This window comes from Somniosus microcephalus, chromosome 23 (genome assembly GCF_052327205.1).
Source record: "Somniosus microcephalus isolate GS21.2 chromosome 23, FLI_Smic_1.0, whole genome shotgun sequence".
NCBI classification, from domain to species: Eukaryota; Metazoa; Chordata; class Chondrichthyes; order Squaliformes; family Somniosidae; genus Somniosus; species Somniosus microcephalus.
The window spans coordinates 33298169-33310814 of NC_141009.1; the positions used below are offsets into that span (position 1 = coordinate 33298169).

General features: G+C 43.8%; 1 protein-coding gene across 5 annotated transcripts in view; it reads right to left on the minus strand.

Annotated features, from left to right (window-relative positions):
* The window catches only part of LOC147101798 (regulator of G protein signaling 3-like), a 311192-nt gene that overhangs the window by 221231 nt on the left and 77315 nt on the right, over nucleotides 1–12646 (minus strand). For all 5 annotated transcript variants that reach the window (XM_085965760.1, XM_085965756.1, XM_085965757.1 and 2 more), the window contains exon 6: nucleotides 2828–2896. In XM_085965760.1, coding sequence (XP_085821886.1) covers nucleotides 2828–2896 — 69 coding nt within the window. The remainder of the gene's footprint in view (nucleotides 1–2827; nucleotides 2897–12646) is intronic.

Below are 12646 nucleotides of genomic sequence, written 5' to 3' on the forward strand. Positions count from 1 at the left end.
CTGTCGGCCACCTCACATACCTTTCACACTAGGAGAAGCACCACATGAAGTTTAAACATTTAAAAGGCCTCCAGGTCAGGCCAAGCACCTGAAGTGCCTAGGGTGTACTTTTAGGATGGCCATGGTGGCCAAATGGTCCTCCTCATAGCACTGCTCAGCTGCAGTCCTGGTAAAGTATGCAGTTGCCATTAACCATAGTTGTAAAGAATAGCTTTGATCGCTGCTGCTCAGACCGGCTTTTCTGGGTTATAAAGTGCTGGTGTATAGAATCTTACAGCACAGAAGGAGGCCATTCAGATCATTGCACCTTTGCTGGCAATTTGAAAGAGGTATCCAATTATTCACGCTCCCCTGCTCTTATAGTCCTGAAAATCTTTTCTTTTCAAGTACATATCCAATTCCCTTTTGAAAGTTTTGAATGAATTTGCTTCCATCACCCTTTCAGGCAGTACATTCCAGATCACAGCAACTCGCTAAGTGAAAAAAAATCCTCATCATCACCCCCTTGTTCTTTTACCAATGATCAAATCTGTCTCTTCTGGTTATCGACCTTCCTGCCAGTGGAAACAATTTCTCCCTAACACTATCTATTCTATCAAAACCCTTCATAATTTTGAACACCTCTATTAAATCTCCCCATAACATTCTCTGCTCTCAGGAGAACAATCCCAGCTTCTCTAGTCTCTCCACATAACTGAAGTCCCTCATCTCTGGTGAATCTATTCTGCACCCTCTCAAAGGCCTCGACTTCCATCCTGAAGTGTGGTTCCCAGAATTGGACACAATACTCCAGCTGAGGCCTTACCAGTGATTTATAAAGGTTTAGCATAACTCCCTTGCTTTTGTACTCTATGCCTGTTTGTAAAGCGTTGGGTCCTGTCTGCTTTTTTAACAACCTTATCAACTTGTCCTGCCACCTTCAAAGATTTGTATTTATGAACCCCAGGTCTCTCTGTTCCTGCAACACCATTAAAATGGTACCATTTAGTTCATCGTGCCTCTCCTCATTCTTCCTTCCAAATGCATCACATCTCTGCGTTGAATTTCATCCGCCATTTCACCAGTCTATGTCCTCCTGAAGTCTGCTACTATCCTTCTCACTGTTTTCTACATTTCCAAATTTTCTGTCATCTGCAAACTTTGAAGTTATGCCCTTCATACTCAAGTCCAGGTCATTAATATTGATCAGAAAGAGCAATGGTTCTAGGACCTCTGGGGGACACCACTGCATACTTCCCTCCAGTTGGAAAAACAACCGTTCACCACCACTCTCTGCTTTCTGTCTCTTAGCCAATTTTGTTTGCATGCTGCCACCGCCCCTTTAATTCCATGGGCATGGACAGCCTTAAAATAAAGTAAGCACAGCTTCTCCCCAGGGAACGAGCATTCACTTTCATAATAGTGTACTGCTGGTCTCAAACAAGCTGAAGAGAAAGTGAGAGTGAGAGAGCACAATTTTGGGCCACCCTTTTTTTGATAGCAACCCACTAATGGGAATCTCACTGTATTTATGCTATTTGGTAGAGGAAGGGGAATGGAAGGATGCCAGCTATATCAGACTGCACAAGAGGAGGAATGCAACCACCCACAGTTACCCTCACAATAACATATATATGCAAAGATGGACTTACTTGGATGTGTCTGAGGTGCAGTGTGTGCACAAGCTAAGAATCAGCAAGGAGGGTGTGACTGACTTGTGCCACATGCTGCAAACTGACCTACAGCCCCCTCTATGACAGGCACTGCACTGGCAGTGGCTGTCAAGGTCACTTTAAACCTGAATTTTAATGTCTCAGGCTCATTCCAGTCGGCTACGGTGGACATCAACAACATTAATCAAGCTACAGTGCACATATGTATCAAACAGGTGATTAATGCATCGCTTGCAAGAGCTAGCAACTTCATGGCTTTTCTCATGCACAACTGGTAAATTCACCCTGGTGTACACAGTAACTATGTATTCAGCAACCGCAAGGACCATCGCTCCAACAACATACAGCTGCTCTTTGACCATCTGCACAGGATCATACATGTCTATGTCCGCTTCTCATGCAGCAGTTATTTTAAGGCAATGTACTGTGTTCTTATTATTTGATCCAAAATTGACTCCCAGGAGATTAAGGCTAACCTCTACAACCTTGGCTCATGACACCCCCACAACAACTGCATACGCTTGCTGAACATGCATCTTTGCGAGTCATCACCAACTGCACCATAAGCAAGTTAAAGCACACATTCAAATGCCTAGACTAATCAGGGGCACAAAACAATAAAGCCCATCAAAGGTCTCATGCATCATCACAATGGTGCATGCTACACATGACACAACTTCATCATAGCATGAGACATTAAAAAAGAGCACCTGGAGGAAGAAATAAACAACAAGCCTGCATTAAAAGAACACCTTTTAAGTCCTCATGATATCCCAAATTGCTTCACAGCCAATTAAATATTTTATGATCTGTAGTCACTGCTGTTTTGTAGACAAACACAGCAGCAATTTGCACACAGCAAGATCCCTCAAATAACAAACAAGATAAATGACCAGTCAATCCATTTTTTATTGTCATTGGTTAAGGGAAGAACGTTGGCCAAGACACCAGGTAAACTCCTTTTATTCTGCAAAATTCTGGCTGATAATCAGGAAGGTGGACATTTAGAGCACATATAATATTAAGGTTCCATTGTAGCAAGTTGCAGATCATATACACTGACATTGACAGATAAATTTATGCAATACTTGTAATCAGGAGAATCTCATGCTTATTTCAGAGAAAACAGCATACTTTGTCAGATAACAAAAATTTATCTTAAGCACCAATCTTACCTTGAATTTCTCTCTCTATTCCAAACTGTAACAAGAAGTCTCTTTTGTTCATCCGTCTCTTGCAATGGACTACAAAATAATTTTAAAACATCAGTAGACTTCACTTCAGATTTTGGCACAGTTTTGTAAATATCAGCTTGGTTCAGTGCTAGCACTCCATCCTATGATTTAGAAGGTGATGATTTCAAGTACCACTCCAGGGACTTGAGCACATAACCTAAGCTGACACTTCAATATAGTACTGAGGGTGTTCTCCACAATTGGCGATGCTGTCTTTTAGATGTGTAGCAGTCGACGCAGACTTCATGGATTTTTAGGGATTTTTAACCCCTATTAAAAACTGGACAGGCTGTTTGGGGGTTGGGGGGGGGGGCTGCGGGGAGCAGTGTAAAACCCACTCAAGCTGGAGATGACTCATTCATATGGAAACAAACTGTCCTGGGGACAATGGCCCGAGAGGCCCACTCCCAAGTCTTGATTAACAAGGCTGACGACTCATTGTTCTACATAAGAACATAAGAAATAGGAGCAGGAGTAGGCCAATCGGCCCCTCGAGCCTGCTCCACCATTCAATAAGATCATGGCTGATCTGATCCTAACCTCAAATCTACTATCACTCTCCATCCCACCCGAACCCATGTGATCTCCCGGGAGAGGCGAAAAACCAGATAAAAAACCCAATGGCCAATTTGGGAGAAAAAATCTGGGAAATTCCTCTCCGACCCATCTAGGCGATCGAAACTCGTCCAGGAGATCACTCTGTCCCTGTATTTCCTGCAGTACTTACCTTCTGTAGGAGGTGATCTCCACCCCAGCCAGGAACAGGCCCAATTTACTCTTGAAGGACTCCTAGCTGGCAGCCTGTTCCCGAGGTCTCCACTAATCCCTGTGAATAGAACCATCTCCTGAAATCTAACACAGAATTAGAACACAAGAAGTAGGAGCAGGACCAGGCTACATGGCCCCTGGGCCCGCTCCGCCACCCACAGGGCCATGACCGATCCGAACCTAGACTCATGTCCAATTTCCTGCCCGCTCCCCATAACCCCTAATTCCCTTTACTTCTAGGAAACTGTCTATTTCTGTTTTAAATTTATTTAATGATGTAGCTTCCACAGCTCTCTGGGGCAGCAAATTCCACAGACCTACCACCCTCTGAGTGAAGAAGTTTCTCCTCATCTCAGTTTTGAAAGAGCAGCCCATTATTCTAAGATTATGCCCCCTAGTTCTAGTTTCACCCATCATTGGGAACATCCTCACCGCATCCACCCGATCAAGCCCCTTCACAATCTTATATGTTTCAATAAGATCGCCTCTCATTCTTCTGAACTCCAATGAGTAGAGTCCCAATCTACTCAACCTCTCCTCATATGTCAACCCCCTCATCCCTGGGATTAACCGAGTGAACCTTCTTTGTACTGCCTCGAGAGCAAGTATGTCTTTTCTTAAGTATGGACACCAAAACTGTATGCAGTATTCCAGGTGTGGTCTCACCAATACCTTGTACAACTGCAGCAATACCTCCCTGTTTTTATATTCCATCCCCCTAGCAATAAAAGCCAACATTCCATTGGCCTTCTTGATCACCTGCTGCACCTGCATACTAACTTTTTGTGTTTCGTGCACCAGGACCCCAGATCCCTTTGTACTGTAGCACTTTCCAGTTTCTTGCCATTAAGATAATAACTTGCTCTATGATTTTTCCTGCCAAAGTGCATAACCTCACATTTTCCAGTATTATATTCCATCTGCCAAATCTCTGCCCACCTGTCTATGTCCCTTTGCAGGTTTTTTATGTCCTCCTCACTCACTACTTTCCCTCCCATCTTTGTATCATCTGCAAACTTTGATATGTTACACTCGGTCCCTTCCTCCAAATCGTCAAGATGAACTCATTAAGTTAATCGGCAGGAAGATCGAAAAGAGATCAAAAACCATTTCAAACCATTCAAGAGATCGAAAACCCATTCCCCAGGCCATGTGTCTGTTAAAACCACAGACAACGGTTTGTGTATTGGAGGGGTATAAAAAGAGCAGTTTGGATAGCTTGCTCTCGCTCTCTCTCTCCTGCCCTCCACCCAACGTAACATCAAGAAGAGCTGAGCCTTGCTCTTCCAACCGAGATGAACGTCGACTAAGGCTGGGGCTCGCATGCCACAAGGCTGGTACGGAACCAGGTAGCCGAGACGTACGGGAGGAAGCTGCAAGCAAGATAAAAGGGGCAATCTAGGTGAGCATCACCAAGCCTACACACCCACAAGATCACTTAGCTGTGTGAAGGGGTGCCTGTATGTTCCTACCAAACCAGAGGGGGTTTAGCATTCGAAGGGTCCTGTGATAGTTCAGTTCACGGGAGGGTGTTTTCAGGCCGTGGTAAGTCAGCACGGCAGGGGCTTGTTGGACAAGTCAGGGTTGTACTGTTTTAAACTGTACTGTTCACACCGCTTGTACTGTATGCGAGTGGAGTAGTTTTTGATAACCTTAATAAACACTGTACGGGTGAGCCCGAAAACGCTGTCCGTGTTCAAATCTGTCCTCAGTAATCCCTATCGTCCAGAACTTGTAGTAAGGGGGTTTGCGTGCTCGCTACAGGGGGGGCGAAACCACTTACAATAATTGGCAATTGCGGCAGGGGCCATAGGAAATTGGCCACCACAAAAACCGGTTACAGATGAAGTGTTGAACAGAAGGCCCTTTCTGCTTATTCTGGTGGACATAAAAGATCTCATAACACTATTTGAAGACGAGTAAGAGCTTTCACAGTGTCCTGGCTAAATGTTAACCATCAATCAATACCACCAAAACCGATCAACTGGTCGTTTATATCACTGCTATGCGACCATGCTGTGTACAAATCAAGTAACAAGAGGGACATTTCAAAATAACTTATTGGCTGTGAGGCACTTTGGGCCGCCCATAGGATGTGAAAGATGCTATATAAATTCATGTGCTTTCTATGACAAGTGATTTTTAATAGTAGAAATTGATGGGGCATTCGCATGGTTCAGATAGTAAAACCAACAAGGAGAAGGCACCAGCTTCAATTTCTGATTGGTGCAGAGTTAGCTGATCTCAGCCATGTTGGCAGTAGCGGTTTTACAATTGGCCTCGTTGCGTCTGGTCTAGGGAATGGAAAATCAGCTCGGGTTACTGTCCCTGATGTAGTGAAACCTGCTGGAAAACGTGTATGTGTCAATGATGGGTATGGACAGGATAGGCGTCAACTGCGATGCTCTTCCGGTTGAACTCAATATCCAGTATCACAGAACTGTAAGAAATAGCTGTTAGATTCAAAGATGGGTTTTAATTCATAGAACAGAGACTGACAACATGCAACCGGGAACAGAGAGCAGAAATGCCAGCAAGGCCGAATATCAAGCATCAAAAGACAAATAGAAGTGATAAGGGAATCGTAAAATGCAAAACATCACAGGGTGGTGGGATAATAGACAAAAATGGAGCCGAAAAGTCATAAAATGTCCTTAAAGAAACATAACAAAACATTCCTCAGAAAGATAAGAGGGAGGCTTCATCAGCCATGCAGAAAGGGATGGTGAGGGATGCCTTCCCACTTCACAATTGGACAATAGGATGGGGATCAAGTGATTGACACCGGGTGATTACCAGCCCACCGAAATAACTATAAATATAGACGACTGAGAGAGGAAATCAGGCAGTCGGGGGCGAAGGCTTCCCCAAGGTGGCTACGGCCTAACACCTTGGTCAAGTTTAGCCTCTGAGGTGGCTGATGGCCCAACACCTCCAGCAGCTTGAGAGATGACCCAACGGAAGTGACCGCTGCAGCAGACTGCAGGAATCCACCCAATCCGAGACCACCATATTGCCTCCTCATCTGTCCGATCGTGGCATTCCTATTCGGGAGTCGTAGATCACTCCTACTGTCACGGGTTGTATGTCTATTATACTCGGCTTAAACAATATGTAATATCTGATTATGCCTTAAAACTGTAGCTCTTTAATAAAAGCCTTAGAACTTCTAAAGCCCTGTTGGGTAATCTGTGTGAGCCTGTGATCCTAATCTTACAGAACAGTAATTTGGGCAAAGCATTCGCTATTCACTTATCCACCCCGCCAGATGCTGGGATAAGAGATGGACAGCAATATTCCAACTACACCACATCTTGAACAAGTTCTTGAAAATAAATCTGCTCTCTGTTGATGAAACGAACCACAGTGATATTGTCTGCCCGCTCTTTTGGAGATGATTTCTACCACCCGCATGATATTTTCAGGGGAGCGGCTAAAGGTGAACCACTTGAACGACATTGCTGTACTATCTCTATCACTGGAGATTTACAGGCTATGCAAATCAGATACTATGACAGGAACTTTGGAAGGGCCCACAGACTGAGCAGGTTCAGCTGACAGCATTGGGAACTAAGGCATTGGTTTCTACCATCAGTTCTAGGACCCGCAAATAAGCCTGAGCTGTGAAATGTGAATATTTCTTTAAGGATACCAGATCTCCGAGGATCCTAAACTTGTTTCAAAGTCGGAAAATCTTGTTGCATGGGGGTCTATGCAGAGGTTAAAAGTTAGATTAGCAGTTTAACTGACTAGCTGGCTGATGTAATAAAGGAGAAGTCTGACAGAACAAAGACAGTTGGAAAAAGCATATTACATGATGATTGGGGGAGTACAAGGAGGCAAGTAGGCCATACATTGAACAATGGGCTGCCAAGATGTGATTTGCGAAGATGTGGTTAAGCGTACGTAAATTGGATAGAACAATGACAGATGTGGAAACAGGGCAAATGAGATAAACAAGATGTGTTTTGTGGAGATGTGATTAAGTGTACACGACTTGGACAATTAATTGGTCAAGTCCCGAAGATGTGAAGGAAACAAGATGTAAGATTGTATATAAACCAACTGCTCGAATGTAAAAATTAGACTCTCGTCTCAGCTCAGACTGAGAGGGCCTCTCCCTGCACATGCTTGAATAAAGATCACTTAGAACCAGTACACGCTCGTCTCCGTCTGCTTTGGGGCAGAGAGAAATCCCACAACAGTCTATGTGAGTTCTTGTGATTGACCAAATAGCCCAACTACTAGAAGGAACTGATTAACATTGTACTCTCTGCCTTCCTGAGTTCCATCTGCAAGCTCCAACAAACCAGATGCCTAGACATGGGTACACATGAATATGGGTATGAATGGGTGCCAAACGCCTCAAATGTAAAAAAAAAAATATTTGTATGCTTTACAAATTTCAGTTCTGCTTCAGATATTCTCTTCGGTACAGCGGTGCTAGTCACTCCTATAAGTGGCCCATATCCCAATGAATATATAGTTAAAAAAACTTAATTATAATATAGCGTAACCCAGCGTTGTAACAATAAGACCCCCTTGTAATCTGAACTGGTTATCATGTCTTTCGCAGCATTCTCATGTGCACTTCACCAATCTTTCCAAAGGCGGACTCAGAAACACTGAGAAAAAGCCAGATATGAATTGCTGTGCTGCTTTATTTACAGACAGCAAGCGAAGGTACAAACTAACAATCAAAGTAAATTTCACTTACTTCACTCAATTGCACTTCCCTCCTTGAACAATGTGAAAAAATAATAAACTGCACGCCCTGTCCCTTTTGTAAGCTGACTTCCTTGTTTTTGGCATTACCTTTCTTTCTAAACAACTTCTAACTGCAAAATCCTAGCTCCTGCATTTGAGCTTCAGACCCCAAGCCTGCACCTCACAGTCTCTTTATTCAAAAACCTGTCTGCTTCCTAACCACCTAACCTAACCCGCCCAGTGGAAAACTGACGGGATCTGTTCAGCCGCCGGTTTTATACTACAGGTGTGAAGCAACTGCAGAAAATGTTCAAAGAGGCGTTTGGAATTGGAATTTTGAACAGCTAGGTCCTTAGGCTTCACATTTGTGTTCTGCAAATTGCCATTTCTGGTGTTACTCATTTTACGCCAGCAATTCTAATGGTTTGTGGAATGATCTCAGACCATTATCATGAGGCCCAAGTGTATCTTTCACCAGAATCGTAGGCCAGCATGTGGTGTTTGAGACAACTGGTATAAAGGCTTGTATTTTCCGGTGCGTATGCGCCCCGCAAGTTCCAGGTATTTGCGCGCAAAGCGTATGCGTGAAAACCCAGAACTTGCGATCCATCAAGAATCTTCTTGACAGATCATAGCCTTCCCCGGGAAATGGGCATTTGCGGGCGGCGAGTTGGGCTAGTCATTAGGTGCGGGCGCGTGCAAACTACTGTACCAAGATGGCGTCTGGCGCACTTGCTGTCGGAAGTGTGCAAGCGCATCTAGGATCCGATTTTCGATCTTTAGGAGGCCGATTAGCGCCTAAAAAAACAGGCGTTACAGAGCACAATTTCTCCCCCACTGAGCTAGCATCAGGGGAACAGAGCGTCTACACAGGGACTTACGGTTGAAGGACATTGTGAAGATAGGAAAGGGTAATGGCATGAGGGATTTGAAGGTATGAGGGATTTGAAGGTAAGAATGAGATTCTTGAAGTTAAGGCGCAGAAAGCTAGTGAAGCTTAGCCAAAACTGCAACGAATGTATAGACCTCAGTATGAGTGAGGACATGAGCTTCAGCATTCAGGATGGTTCGTAGTTTAGGGAAGGAGACATGAGCAAGAAAAGGGTTAAATGTATTTTTAAAAGAGCAGCAGAGATGGAACAAAAGAATCTCATGCTTTTCCTGTCTCTAATGGAATGCAAACCAGGCTCCATGACAAGCTAAGTACATGTATGCTTATCTTGTCCAGTATGAATGAACCTATACGTGGTACTGTGTGGGATTTAAATGAAGTGGGTTACGCAACCTCGAATGAGGAAGATAAGATGTATGGGAAAGTGAAGAGGAAAAGCATTATGAGATGAAGTCATCTCACCCAAATCAATAGTATAACATTAACCAATGGTTGTATATATAAGGGCATTTAGATTAGTGATTTGTAGCTCGAAAAGGTATAAAAAGTAGAAATTTGTAACAGGACTTTGGATTCGACCGGGAAGTTTGAGTTCAAGTGCTGCATACTTGACAGACCTCCTTTCCCAGATCAGGTTCCCTTGATTTTGTAAGTACTTTACCATATTTGAAGGATTAAACTTTGAATAAGTGAAACTTTGCTAGTGTGTGGATTGTCTTACCATCGTTGAATAAACTCACCTAAAGCTAGCTAGCTAATAATCAGTAAGGAAACTGTTGGCGAAATCTAGCCTCAAAGTGATAAAGGACATAAGCTTTCAGCATGATAGGGGAAAGGTAGGGTAAAGTTGTCAATGTTTCAGAAATAAAAGAAAGTGGTCTTAGTGATTAGATGTGAGGGAGGAAGCGTAGGATGGCAGTCAGGGAAGTTGATGAAATCAAGATCAGAGGTACACAGGTATTTATGGGAGACAAAGAGGATAGCTTATGTTTTTCTAACTTTAAGTTGGAGAATATAATGGTTCATCCAGGGCTTCATATCAGACAGAGTTCAAGAAGGTGGTGACAGCCATGGGATTGATGGAGGTAGAAGAGCGGAAGAGCTTGATATCGTCAGCATGCTGACCCATGCTTCCAGAAGATGTCATAAAGGGGCAGAATGTAAAGGATGAGAAACGGGCCAAGGATGGTGCAGAGTGATACACTACAGGTGATCATACGGGGATGAGTGGAAAAGCCATTGAGGTGATGACGTGTCGATGAATGGAGCCAACAGAGCAGTGTCATGGAGGTGAAGTATGGAGGCGAAACATTTGAGGAAGATGGAGTGGCTGATGGTACCAAAAGTAGCAGAGAGGTTGAGAGGAATGAGGATGGACATCATGCAGCAGTTATAGTGACTCAGAATGTCATTGGTAACTTTTCACCAGCACAGTATTATTGCTGTTGACCCGTGGAAGGGTTCAAACAGGGGGTGGTGGGTTCACAACTGCCAGCACAGGCACGATGGGCCAAATGGGCTCCTTCTGTGCGGTATCATTCTATGATTCTAACTATGAATTCCAGAACTTCAAAAAGGGAAAGATAAAAATGGGTATAGGAGTACAGATGTGCGATAAGTGGTGCCCTGAAATTTTGGGAAGCCTGCCACCTGGTATTACTTCTTTCAATTTAGTATACTGTATTCACTCCTCACAATGCGGTCTCCTCCATATTGGGGAGACTAAACGCAGATTGGTGATTGCTTTGCTGAACACCTCCAGTCAGTCCGCAAGCATGACTCTGAGTTTCCAGCAGCTATCCATTTTAATTCTCTGCCTCATTCCCACTCTGACCTCTCTGTCATTGGCCTCCAACACTGTTCCAATGAAGCTCAACAGAAGCTCAAGGAACAGCACCTCATCTTTCGATTAAGCTTTACAACCTTCCGGACTGAACATTGCTTTCAACCATTGCAGATCATAACCTCTGCTCCCATTTTTTCCAGACAGCAGGTGCTGGTAATGATTCTGCTGTTGCCATTTACAGGTCCTCTAGACCCATCTTTTATTTCTTTACTTGTCCCATTACCACCCCCTTTTGCCTTGCACCATTATCCCTTTTGTTATTTATCTCTCCTGCCTTCCACCCTACCACAGACCTTCCCTTTTGTTCTTTCCTCCCCTCCCCCCTTTCCCTGCCTCTGTACTTGCTTAAAACCTGTTACATCTGGAACATGTGAAAAGTTACCTGAAACGTTAGCTCTGTTCCTCTCACCACAGATGCTATCTGACCTTTGGAGTTGAGTATTTACAGCATTTTCTGTTTATATTACCTGGTATTATTGCTAAAGCCTTCCATTCTGTTGAATCCTTTAAATGGGGAAAGAGATCAAAGTGTTTCCCCTGACAAATGAGGCTTCTGTCACTTGGTTGCTGCATTGCTGTACAGAAGCCTGATGTGGTGCATGGTGGGGCTTGTGAGGAACTGCTGGCATGGAAAGTTAACACTGGGTTCACCTTTATGGCCATAGGCAGAGCTGTCTCAGTGGTGGAAGTTGTTTGTAGGTTGGGTTCAAGGACATTGCAACTCAGTGGCTGCTGTTCTTATAAAACAGAGGCAGTGAAGGCAGATCTTTTTTCACACGGCCAAGTATTTATGCCAAGATATGATTATGCAATTCCTGGGGCGAAGGTGAATGTGTGCCAAATACCTCAAATGTAATTGCATTTAGCTTTCTTGCTGCACGGAAACTCTTCTTCCTCATTCAATTTAGGAGTGACATCGTAATCCCTAAAGGAATTACCATGCTGACCACTTTTCTTGCTGTAAGTGAAGTAAGCAACTGAGAGCAAGAACTGTAGCAAAAGTAATGGGGAAAAAGTTCTGCAATGCATAAAAATAAGGAATGAACAACTGCAACACTCAAAGCTGTCTGTTATTAATTTTGTGCTCAGTGATGTCAGTTGCTCCTGGAAGTGATTGAAGCATCTTGCCTCTTATGGGAGTTGACTCAAAACTGCCCCATATCTACTTACACAATAACGTAATTCAGGGATGTAACAATAGGACCCCCTTGTGACCAGAGCTGGATATTCAAGGCTTTCTCATGTGTACTTCTTCAATCTCTCCAAAGATGGACTGAGCAAACACTTGGTGAGGTAAGGCTTGATTCACACTTAAATGGATCATCTGACTGTCAAACAAAATGATCTCCGACCACTTCCTCCTACATTCCAACCTTCATGCAGCCTTTGCTGTCTAAATGCCTTGCAATATCCTATTTCAAAATAACTGACTGAATGCTGGTGTCTGTGTCTCTGTGTTTTATCTTTCACTGTTCATAACCAGAAAGGGAAGGCCTGCCACAGCCCGTACCACCCATCTGGGGCCAGCGACTTCCTAACACAATAG